This window comes from Terrapene carolina, unplaced genomic scaffold, assembly GCF_002925995.2.
Source record: "Terrapene carolina triunguis isolate 2854851 unplaced genomic scaffold, T_m_triunguis-2.0 Scaffold51222, whole genome shotgun sequence".
In the NCBI taxonomy this organism is placed as follows: Eukaryota; Metazoa; Chordata; order Testudines; family Emydidae; genus Terrapene; species Terrapene triunguis.
Genome location: NW_020715573.1, coordinates 152 through 12,545, shown reverse-complemented (window position 1 = coordinate 12,545; position 12,394 = coordinate 152). Strand labels below are relative to the sequence as shown.

The window sequence follows — 12,394 nt, the reverse complement described above, 5'->3', positions numbered from 1 at the left end:
TGGGAGATCGGGTAATGGTGCTGGTGCCCACTGCCGAGAGCAAGCTCCTGGCCAGATGGCAGGGGCCATATGAAGTAATAGAAGCCATTGGAGAGGTCAACTATAATGTTCGACAGCCTGATCGCCGGAAGCCAGAACAGATCTACCATATAAACCTATGGCAAGACAGAAAAGCTCATCTGGTCACCCTAGAGATGCCACCCCAAGAAAGCAGGGTCAAGTGGGGATATCCCCTGAATTGCCCCCTGAACAGCGAGCAGAAGTCATCAATATGATTGAATGGAACCACAACATGTTCTTGGAGAAGCCAGGCAGGACCACAGAGGTTCATCGTCGCATCATCACAGATCCTGGAGTAAAGGTGAATGTTAAGCCATACCTGATCCCAGAAGCAAAAAGGGAGGAGATCAGGACCAAAGTTGGGAGAATGCTGGAGCTGGGAGTCATTGAGGAGTCAATGGTCCAGTCCAATTGTCCTGGTAACTAAGCCAGTAGACGAGCTAATCGACCGGTTGGGAAAAGCAAGATTTTTGTCCACCCTTGACCTGACCAAAGGTTATTGGCAAATCCCCCTGGCCAAGGAAGCCAAAGAGAAGATGGCCTTTTCGACACCAGAGGATTGTACCAGTACACAGTCCTCCCTTTTGGATTACATGGGGCCACCTTCTAGTGGCTCATGGATAAGCTGTTGTGTTCACATGGCAAGTATGTGGCTGCTTACCTTGATGATGTCATCATACATAGCCCACACTAGGAGATGCACCTAGAAAAGGTGGAAGCTGTATTGGATACCCTGAGGAAGGCGGATCTCACTGCGAATCCCTCTAAATGTGCAACAGGCCTAGCAGAAGCCAAATACCTTGGTACATTGTGGGGAGGGGCGTAGTGAAGCCCCAACTGAACAAGTTGGAGGCGACCCAAAGTAGACCCTGACCAATCCGGAAGAAACAGGTCAGAGAATTCCTGGGGATAGCTGGGTACTATAGGCGATTCATTCCCCACTTTGCTACCACAGCATACCCGTTGATGGATCTGATAAAAGCCCGGCGCCCAGACATAGTGAAATGGTCCAGCGCAGCTGAAGAGGCTTTTACAGATCTGGGGACCGCCCTCTGCAGTAATGCAGTGCTAGTAGCCCCAGCCTTTGAGAAGGAGTTTATACTGCAAACCGATGCCTCCGAGGTCAATTATATGAACCATGTTTCCTGATGGAAAAGGAAAAAAATTGTATAATGAAGCTGATGTTGATGAAGAACAAATTGATAACCCTTCACCCTAACCCTAACCCTAACCCTAACCCTAACCCTAACCCTAGGAATGAGGGATGACATTCATTTTACAGTAGGGCAGACTGGTTAGAAGGCAGGTTAAAGGCGTCACGACCCCCACCCCCCTAGCAAGTGACAGCAGCCCAATCTGGGCAATCTTTGGGCTGGTTACGATAGTATTGTATCTCAAGGGGTTGCAGATAGCCACGTATCGGTCTAAAGACATGACCAAGAGCACCCCTGACTCCACTACAGTGAAGGTGTGGATGAAGAACATCTGGAGGAAGCAAGCCTCGAAGCTGATCTCTCTGGAATCCAGCCAGAAGATGCTCAGCATTTTGGGGACAATGGCAGTTGAGAAGACCAGATCAATGACAGCCAGCATGGACAGGAAATAGTACATGGGCTCATGGAGGGTCTCCTCCTGCTTTACAACGAAGAGGACAGTACCATTTCCTAGCAGAGCAATCACATACATGAGGCAGAATGGGATGGAGATCCAGACGTGCTCAGGTTCCAGGCCAGGGATGCCGGTCAGCAGGAACGTAGAGGGATTAGGACAGGTCTGATTGAAGGTTGACATGACCTACAGCAGACGCGGATCAGTCGATTTGCAGAAGTTCTTTCCCTGCAATACAATAATGGAAGGGCTGGGATTTTTTCAGGGCGCTGGACATTTTTCAAACCCAGCATGAGCTCATTTGGTTTATTCACGCCAGACTGTTCAAAGCTCGGTGCCTTAAGTTATGCTCCTAAATTGGCAGCATGGTCTGGAGAGGCACAGTGGTCTAGTAGGGAGGGCACTGGACAGCAAGTCAGGAGACCTGAATGCTGCCCTGGGCTCTGCCACTGGCATGCTGGGTCACCTTGGGCCAGTCGCTTTCCTGCTCTGTGCCTCAGTTTCCCCCCCTTGTCTGTTGTCTATTTCCTTTCTAAGCTCTTCAGGACAAGGACTCTCTAGCATGCACATGTGTATGTACAGCTCCTAGCCCGGTGAGGCTCTGATCTCAGCTGGGGCCCACAGTTGCTGTTGTACTGACCGATGGGGAGACTAGGGCACAGAGACTTCCCTGCCCTGCCCTCTTTCCCCAGCCATCTTCCATGAACCAAGTGCAACCGGGAGACCCATGAGCCGCTGCGAGGATCCCACCCCATACTCGGAGGTAAGAAGAGGAAGATGAGGATTGAGGACACAAGATAATGTTTTGGAGACAGCAGACAGCCCTGGCTACTCCCTGATCAGCCACTGCAGTGCGTTGTGCCAGGGGTGAATCTAGCCCGATATGTCCATGGCAAAATGAACCAGCGAGAATTGCAGCTGTTTGATCATTGCAAATTACAGCTGGTGCATCCAGAACTGTGAGTTAAGAACATAATCAAGGTTGTGAACAATTAAAAGTTTGATATCTATCTATCTATCTATCTATCTATCTATCTATCTATCTCTATCAACGGCCATACCGGGTCAGACCAAAGGTCCATCTAGCCCAGCATCCTGTCCTCCGACAGTGGCAAATACCAGGTGCCCCAGAGGGAATGAACAGAACAGGTAATCATCCAGTGATCCACCCCTGTCGCCCATTCCCAGTTTCTGGCAAACAGAGGCTAGGGACACCATCCCTGCCCATCCTGGCTAATAGACATTGATGGACCTATCCTCCATGAATTTATCTAGTTCTTTTTTGAACCCTGTTATAGTCTTGGCCTTCACAACATCCTCTGGCAAAGAGTTCCACAGGTTAACTGTTTGTTGTGTGAAAAAATATTTCCTTTTGTTTGTTTTAAACCTGCTGCCTATTAATTTCATTTGGTGACCCCTAGTTTTTGTGTTATGAGAAGGAGTAAACAACACTTCCTTATCTACTTTCTCCACCTCAGTCATGATTTTATAGACTTGAATCATATCCCGTCTTAGTCGCCTCTTTTCCAAGCTCCAAAGTCCCAGTCTTATTAATCTCTCCTCATATTGCAGCCGTTCCATACCCCTGTACATTTTTGTTGCCCTTTTCTAAACCTTTTCCAATTCCAATATATCTTTTTTGAGATGGGGCGACCACATCTGCACGCCATATTTAAGATGTGGGTGTACCATGGATTTATACAGCACCTTCACCATAACCCCCCCCCACCTCTTTTACTTGCTAAACAGGTTGTAACCAGTGTTTTTAACATTCCCATCATGCAAACTGTCCCTCCAGGTTTCAGTAATGCCAATTATATCACATATCTTTTCATTGGTAAGAATTCCAATTCCTTTCGCTTATTACCAAGACTCCTAGCATTGGTGTATAAGCAACGAGAACATTTCCATCCATCCACCCATCTCAGGCTGTTGTAATGAATCCCACCATCGCCACATCTCTGCACTTTCCACATAAAATAGATGGTTAATAGCCAAATCCTCAAGGGATTTAGAAGCTTTGATTCTTCTTTCTTTCTGGGGTTCAGAAACTCTGGTTGGGGCAGGTTTATCATTATGGTTTCTAACTTCAATGATCTGGTCCATTTCATTTTAAAAACAGGAATCATGCTTTAGTCTTCAGTGCTATTGCCTCGCCATTCTCCATGTCACATCTTCTCTCGGGAACTTATTTCTAATCATTTATTAGCTGTAAATTCTGGGATTTCCCTCAGGGCAGGACGCGTTTTCCCTACACACAGGGAGTAAAGCCAGTCAACATTTTTTGGTTAAAATATTTTTCCAGTGAAAAATGACTTTTCAAGCAAAATGAAACTTTTGCAGAACATTTTCATTTTGCTCCAGATTTTCTGGTTTGTGGCTGAAAAAAACAACAACCCTGACACAGAAACCTGAACATTCCATTTTCCATACAAAAATATTTTTTTGGTAAAAATGTTTGATTCTTATTTTTAAATAGTTTTTTTTTAACTGAAAACAAAAATTGTAACTGAAAACAGATTTCAAAAAGGGAGTATTTCCTGTTTTTGGTTTTGATTTTTCATTGAAAAATGGAAACATTTTCATCGTAAATTTTGGGGGGGGAAATGAAAAAATAAATTAAAAATGTCCACCAAAGCGTAATTGCATTTTTTGTTTGTTTTTGGCCTAGCTCTAATTGTGAGATCACACACACTGCAAATGCTGAAGCAGCCTCAGTCTGCAAAGCCTGGGAGAAACACTGCCGTTTAACTTAGCTCCCTCTCAGTCACCCGGCAACAGAGCACTTTCCAATGAGCCTTTCTCGCCCTGCCTCCCCCCCGTTCCATCCAAATAACCCTACAGTCACCTACCTCCATGCGGGTCTTGTGGCTGTCCCTCCTTATCTCTTTGGGGTGCTCTGCCTGTGTGCAGGCGTGACTCTGAAATGTCAGGACAAACATTGCAGGAGTCTTTATAATTCACCCCAGTTAAATCTTCTGGGATCTCTCCACCAGATGGGAGTCTCCGGTGACTATGGCCTCTCCAACTGTGCTAGTCTAAGGCAGGGAAGGATAAATGGTATTGACCCTAAATTAGTTCTCGCTGTCCTGCTTTGCTTTGCTAGCCCCCGGGTCTGGAAAGTACTAGGATGGGGTGGTGCAAATGATTGTGGTGTTGGTCGCAACTTTCTGTGTAACTTTTCCTCAGAAAAAAACCCTCTCTTCTGAATGCCTGTCAGGTAGGAGCCACACACTAGAGCAAGACCTAAGGGAGTTCCCCATCTAGCAGCTGGATATGACAGGATGTCCTGCATGTGGCCATCGAAGGACCTCAACCTTGATTCTCCTGGCAATGGTCTATTGGCTGAGCTACCTCCTCTGAGCCCTGGCTTGCATCACATCACCCTCCCAAGCTTTCTTCACAACCAACAAAACTGGAAGGGCTGAGAGTCTCTCCTGCGATATTGTCCTTTTGGGCTACTCTGGCAGCACAAAGGAGACAAAAAACCAGTAGATTAAAATGTGGGGATTCCTCAGGAGTGGGGGAATCCCTGAGTGTGATGGAGCCAGTGTAGCCAGCTCCTACTTCTGGCCCCTTTCCCAGTCCTTGGTATGGGGGGTACTGGGGACTTGACAGGAGGAAAGGAGCATGGTCAGAATGTTACTGTGCTCCAGCAATCCCCAGCAGGGGACCTGGACCTTTGTGGCCATATTCCACTGGTGGTGTTTAGAGCAGCCCCGAGGCTGCTCTGAACTGTACCGGCCATAGGACTGAGGAGATATCAATGGCTCCCTTGCACTACTCAGTGTCTTACACCAGGCTCAGCACCATAGTCTCTGAGCGCCTTCCTGTAGTGCATTACGTTAACGGCTGTCACACATTTGTTCTCGTCCCCTCCCCAGGAGGAGAAGTGTGTGTGGGAAGGTGTTTTATCGTGGTCATATTTTCATGTTTATGTTAGAGGAGGCCGGTCAAAGAAATGCACTGCGCACTTGAAGCGCAGGGGGGAGAAGTTTGGGATGGTCCTTAGCTCTGGGGAGTCTGTTTCACAGTCTCAGGCTGGACCACAAGTACGCTCTGTCTCCCTCACTGCTGCGCTTTGCCCTTTATGTCGCGCGTTCCATTGGGCCAGGGGAGTTGAGTTGTTGACCATGGTTTTCAGCCCAGACTTTGAGGTGATCTTTAAGAGATGCTGGGCGCAGGCCGTTGAACAAGGACCAAGACCTTGAATTTGATGTACCCCCGTCCCTTCACTGTGCTCAGTGCATATCGGGGGCAATTCAGACTTGAGGCCAATATCTGTAGCTTGAAAAGTAGCTCTGGAAGGGAGTAACTGCTCTCCCCGGGCGGTGCTGGAATAACTCGCTGCAGCTCACTTCGAGCCCTAGCATGATGAGCCCTCTTTTACAAATGGGGAAACTGAGCCCCCGTCAAAGAGACTGTCATGCTAGAGATCATGTCCTAAAAAAAAAATGCACCCGGGTTGGTGAAAACTCACCAAAAATTGGGAACATTTAAAAAATCTAATTTCTGCTTCAGCCCGCGTGCAATTTGTTTGTTTGCTTTTTATGTTTCCTTCAGCTTGGTCCATGAATATAGATTTACGAATTTCACTTTTATTTCTAGTCTGCTTTAATTCCTGGATCCTCTGCACTCACCATAAACTCAGTGTTTGCACACACGTGCGCACACACACACACACACAGACACACACCTACCCACCCACACACACCAGGAAACATTTATTTTGCTGCATTAAAGTACATACGCAAAGTGAGTTAACATGCACAAAGCCACCTTGTGGTTCTCCTTCAAAGGCCTCCTTAAAACTCTTCTTTGCCGTGATGCGGACAGGAAACTTGACAATGGGTGTCTCCTGTTGTCTCTGGTTTTATACTTAGATGGGAGCTCCTCAGGGCACAGACTGTCTGTTTATTATGGCTTGTTGTACGGTATCTAACACAGTAGAGCCCTGCTCTATGACTGGGGCCTCTGGGTGCTAATGCAGCAGAAATAATAAATAATTTTGCCATGAAGTTTTGTAAAACTTTGCAGAATATCTAAATGTTGTGTATCCACCTATTCCCTACCCCCATCTATCTATCTATCTATCCCCATATACCCCATATACCCCATCTATCTATCTATCTATCTATCTATCTATCTATCCCCATACACCCCATCTATCTATCTATCTATCTATCTATCTATCCTTCAGTACAGTCTTATCTAAACACCTGACATTCTCCTTTTAAGAGATTTCTCTGTGTCACACAGAAAATCCATTGCCGAGCTGGGATTAAAACTCAAGACTCCTTGACTCCTCACCTGGTGCTACACTACACACCTCCCCCCAGTGTGTCTGGTCCTCTCCCTTCGGCATGACAGTCCATTGTTTCCTTTAGTTCCGAGCTCTGCAGGTGTCTCTCTCTTGTTTTTCAGGGTTACACTGACGGAGATTCCCCAGTGTTTCTGTTCAAACCCAACCGACATCTCTGTTCCTGGGGTGTGAGTGCGCTCGGAGCTGACCGGTGATTGCAGACGGACCTCCGTGACTAGGAAACGCAGCCAGGAACTACCACAAGATCCAGCTTAGACAATGTAACCCACATGCTTCATCCGGGGGACAATACATTGAAATGCACACTGAGTGGAGGGGAAACCTGGGAACCAGGGATGGCTGATGGACAGGCCAGGGTATCAGGGGCGGCTCCAGGCACCAGCGCACCAAGCGCGTGCCTGGGGTGGCAAGCCGCAGGGTGCTGCCTGCCGGTCGCCATGAGGGTGGCAGTCAGGCTGCCTTCAGCGGCATGCCTGCGGGAGGTCCGCCGGTCCTGCGGCTTCGGCGGCAATTTGGCGGCGGGTACGCCGAAGGCGCGGGACCAGCGGACCTCCCACAGGCATGCTGCCGAATCCGCGTTACCAGCGGACCTCCCGCAGGCATGCCTCCGAAAGCCGCCTGACTGCCGTGCTTGGGACGGCAAAATACATAGAGCCGCCCCTGCAGGGCCTCAGTGGGCCTCAGCCAGACATGAGTTTGCATCATGCCACCGCTCTGAAGAGAGTCACTGACATTTTGGTGGCATGCAAATGAGACACATGATCACGGAGCAGCGGGGTGATATAACTCCTCTCTAGGGGTGAAATTCACCCTGATGCAGAGGGACCAGTACAAGACCAAGGCACCAGGTTCTTAATGGGACTTAAGTGGTGACTTTGACCCAGTAGTGGCTATTCCAGGAATCCCATCGCCTTCAGTTGGGTAGCACATCTAGACGCAGCTCCAAGAAGAGCGACAGAAGTGACTAAGGGTGAGGGGGGCGCTGTGAGCAAAGGTTCAAAGAGCTAAATCCGTACAGTGTGGCTAAGCGACAGCTCAAGGGCATGTGGCTGAAAGGTGCAATCCCCCAGGCGGCAGGGGAATTATTTAGGAGGACAACGTGGCGGCCGGCAATGCTTCTTTCTGCACAGGTTCCACGGTTTATCTTCCAGCCGTCCCAACGTCTGCATTTGACGGCCAAAGTCCATGCAGGTTCTCTCGTGGGGTGCTAAGACCGTCAGGACTTTGGGGCAGGGACTGTTTTCCTTCTCAAGGATGTGTAGGGCCTTGTCACAGGGCGGCTGGTCCTTGAAGCGGAAACGGGGCCTTCGGCCACCTCTACAGGAGCAGCTCACCTCCCGAGATGGGCAGATGGTTTTGGTCATGTGACTAACAAAGCCAGGCCAGGCCTAGGGATAGAAGGGAGATGTCCGACGGAGAGCGAGGGGTTGACTCCAGCTCTGGAGGGCTGAGAGCGCTGGGCAGGGCAGAAGCCTGGGGAGCTGCAGCTGGAAGCTATGGAGGATAGATGACAGTTGGAACTGAACCGAGCTCCGGGAATGAGGACTGGGGGCTCCTAGCTCAAGGGGAGAGAAGCACTGACCTGGGGTTGGGGCCTGGAGGAGCCATGTGTGGGGACTAAATAAATTGGATGCCCAGAGAGGGAGAGTTTTAATTACCATTGGTCTGTGATGTGCAGTTCTTAAGGGGGCCTGAGCTGAAGGGGAAACTGAGGCAAGGCACTGCAGAACCATCCTGGCTAGGAGGGGTCCTCAGGAGGAGGCTGACCCTGTTACAGACACGTAGCACAAGCGGACCCTGATCGGGGCCTCTGGGGCCTACTGAAGTGCAAATATTGTCACGTACCTTGCGCAGAACCAGGACAATGTCAAGCATACGAGTTCAGCGGTTTCTGAATTATCCGCCCCCCCTCCCCCACCAAAACAGATCTGAGCCTGATAATTTGCTAATGGAAACCTTTATTAATATTTTGCTAATGGAAGCCCCTCAAAACTCAGCCACGGCTGCACTCTTGTCATTCAAAACCTTCACCAAAAAAAACCCCCAACCATCTCGAGGCAGACGCCACTCCTGGAAAATTGCAGGCAAATGGTTCATGTTCCCTGAAGTTCTGGCACCATGAATACAGATGATCACAATGGACACTGTTCTGTGACCTTAACTAGAGCGGTTTAAACAAGCTGTCAGATACACTGTAGGGAACGATTCGGCATTGCTCCGGATTCCAAATGTAATTTATATTATGCAGATAATTATTATTCATTGTTTGTATTGCAGCAGAGACTCCAGATCAGGGCCTGGTTATGCTGGGTACTGTACAGACACAGTATGACATATCTGCTCCAAAGAATTTACAGTCTAACTAGCCGAGACAGACAAAGGGTGGAGAGGGGAAACTGAGGCACGGAAAGGGTGTGTGTGTGTGTGGAGTGATGTGCCCATGTTAATAAGCAGCAGGTTTAAAACAAATAAAAGGAAGTTCTTCTTCACACAGCGCACAGTCAACCTGTGGAACTCCTTGCCTGAGGAGGTTGTGAAGGCTAGGACTATAACAGGGTTTAAAAGAGAACTGGATAAATTCATGGAGGTTAAGTCCATTAATGGCTATTAGCCAGGATGGGTAAGGAATGGTGTCCCTAGCCCCTGTTTGTCAGAGGGTGGTGATGGATGGCACGAGAGAGATCACTTGATCATTGCCTGTTAGGTTCACTCCCTCTGGGACACCTGGCATTGGCCACTGTCGGATACTGTGGCTGGATGGACCTTTGGTCTGACCCAGTATGGCCGTTCTTATGTTCTTATGTTCACACAGCAGATTAGTGTCAGAGCCAGGAAGAGAGCCTAGATCTCTTGACACCCAGTCTTGTGGTCTAACCATTAGACGAAACTGCCTCTTATTCTGAGTCAGATTCTGCTATGCTCATTCGTGTTGAGACGCTCCTTACTTCTCCAGTCGTCCCAGTGATTTCGTCGTGGCTACTCTGGGTGAGTGAGGTTGGCAGAATCGCCTCCTTGCTGAATAGACCCGGTGAACAACTGATCACACTCCTTAGACTGGATCCTTCTTGGGCCCAAATACCTTCAGCACTGCGTCCTGCGCCTGCTTTGTCCTCATGCTGTAAATGACCGGGTTTAGCATGGGGGGAAGGGTGAGGTAGAGGTCAGCCAGCAGAACCTGAGTCCAGCGAGCCACCCCCTGGCCAAAGCTCTGTGTGTATATGGAAGCCATCCCTGGAACATAATAGAGCAGCATCACGCAGAGGTGGGATCCGCAGGTGCCAATGGCCTTGAGGCGCGCTTCCTTCTCGGCAAGCCGCGGGACAGCTCGAAGAATCATTCCGTAAGACACGGAGATGAAGGCTGTGTCAGTCCCGACTAGGAGCGTGGGCCCAACCACGCAGTACTGACTGATGGCTCGGGGATCTGCGCAGGCCAGCTTCACCACAGCCATGTGCTCGCAGTACGAACGGGCAATCACGTTGGAGCCGCAGTAGGGTAAGCGCTTCATCATCCAGGTGACAGGAGTCATGACAAGGCCAGCTCTCAGCAGAATGGCCAGGCCTATCTGTGTCACCTTTTGGCGCGTTAAGATGGCCTGGTACCTCAGAGGGTAACAGATGGCGACATATCTGTCAAAGGCCATTGCCAAGAGCACCCCTGATTCCGCAGCTGTGATGGAATGAACGAAGAACATCTGCGTGAAACAGGCCTCGAAAGCAATCTCCATCGAGTTCAGCCAGAATATGCCGAGCATCTTGTGAACGATGGACGTAGCCATGACTAAATCGATGACCGCGAGCATGCACAGGAAATAGTACATGGGTTCATGGAGGGTCTGATCTAACCTGACAATAATCAGAATCATGCTGTTTCCTAGCAGCGCAATGATGTACATTGAACAGAAAGGGATTCCCATCCAGACATGGGAAGCTTCCAGCCCTGGGATGCCCATAAGGCTGAAAGACGATGAGCTGGAGCTGGTGTGGTTGGAAAGAGCCAAGGCCATTTCGAAGAGGTTTGTCTTCTATGAATAAAAAGAGCAAAGACATTTAATCATTGTTTAAATGTCATGAAATGTTTCACATAGAACTGGTGGGAAAACAGATTTTCCATCCCGGCCCAAAGTTTGAGATTTGGACTTTGTTTTGGTCCCAAATCGAGACAAAAAGCCAAAATTTTAAAGTTTTCTTGTGAAATGAAATTTTAAAAATAAATTCATTGTAGGCCAATCAAAATGTTTCATTTCTATACATTTGAAATGTTGCATTTACATTTTTTACCCATAAGAACGGTCATACTGAGTCAGAGCAAAGGTCCATCTAGCCCAGTATCCTGTCTTCCGACAGTGGCCAATGCCAGGTGCCCCAGAGGGAATGAACAGAGCAGGGAATCATCAAGTGATCAATCCCTGTCACCCATTCCTAGCTTCTGGCAAACAGCCTTTCAATTTTAAACTGACTTTTATATAAACTAAAGTACATTTTGGAAAGAAAAGTTGTTCTGAAATGAAAAATTGAAATGCTTCATTCCAAAAGGGTCCAAGTGTTTTCATATTTTAAAAACATTTTTCCTCAATTTTTTTCTCAACAAAATTTCACAGACATAATAGAAATGTAGGGCTGGAAGGTACCTGAAGAGGTCATCTCAGCCATTCCACCCCCCCCCACTGAGTCAGGACCAAGTATTCCTAGACCATCCCTGATAGGTGTTTGTGTAACCTGTTCTTAGAAACCTCCAGTGATGGGGATTCTACAACCTCCTTAGGTAATCTATTCCAGAATTGAGCTATAGCTATAGTTAGAAAGTTTTTCCTAATATCTAACCTAAATCTCCCTTGTTGCAAACTAAGCCAGCTATGTCCTACCCTCAGTGGACATGGAGAGCAAGCGATCACTATCATCACCAAAACTGATATGATTTCACACCAAAAAAATCAGTTTTGTCAAAAATGGCATTTTCAGATAGAAAACTGCTTTGACGAAAAATTTTCAACCAACTCTAGGTTAAAGGCATGGAGTGAAATTCACCCCTGTGCAGCACAAGCCCCATGCATTTTTATCAGTGATCTAGAAGAAAAGCGTGCTGATGATGCAAAGATTGGTTGGGTGGTAAATAATGTTGTGAACAGGTCATTGATATGGCGTGATCTGGATCAACTAGTAAGTGGAGCATAAACACTTGCATATTCATACAGCCAAATGTGAGGTCAAGTATCTAAGGAAAAAGACGATAGCTCACGCTTACGGGATGGGAGACTGTATTGTGGAAGGTAGCGACTCTGAAAAGGACGCAGGGGCGTGGTGGATCATCAACTGAACACGAACTTCTGGTGCAATGCTGTGGCGGCTGACATGATCCTTGTAGGTAGAAAAACTGGACTACGGAGTAGGAGTAGGGAGTTGA

At 48.1% G+C, this 12,394-nt stretch overlaps 2 protein-coding genes across 2 annotated transcripts; both read right to left on the bottom strand.

Moving 5' to 3' along the window:
• Nucleotides 1-1,311: 1,311 nt before the first annotated feature.
• Nucleotides 1,312-1,851, bottom strand: LOC113405842 (olfactory receptor 52N4-like). Its single transcript, XM_026647109.1, has one exon. It carries the CDS (start codon nt 1,849-1,851, stop codon nt 1,312-1,314), a length of 540 nt encoding a protein of 179 aa, XP_026502894.1.
• Nucleotides 1,852-10,040: 8,189 nt separating this feature from the next.
• On the bottom strand, nt 10,041-10,985 carry LOC112120701 (olfactory receptor 52I2-like). The gene has a single exon (XM_024219834.3). The coding sequence runs from the start codon at nt 10,941-10,943 to the stop codon at nt 10,041-10,043; it is 903 nt and encodes a 300-aa protein (XP_024075602.3). The 5' UTR covers nt 10,944-10,985.
• Nucleotides 10,986-12,394: the final 1,409 nt, after the last annotated feature.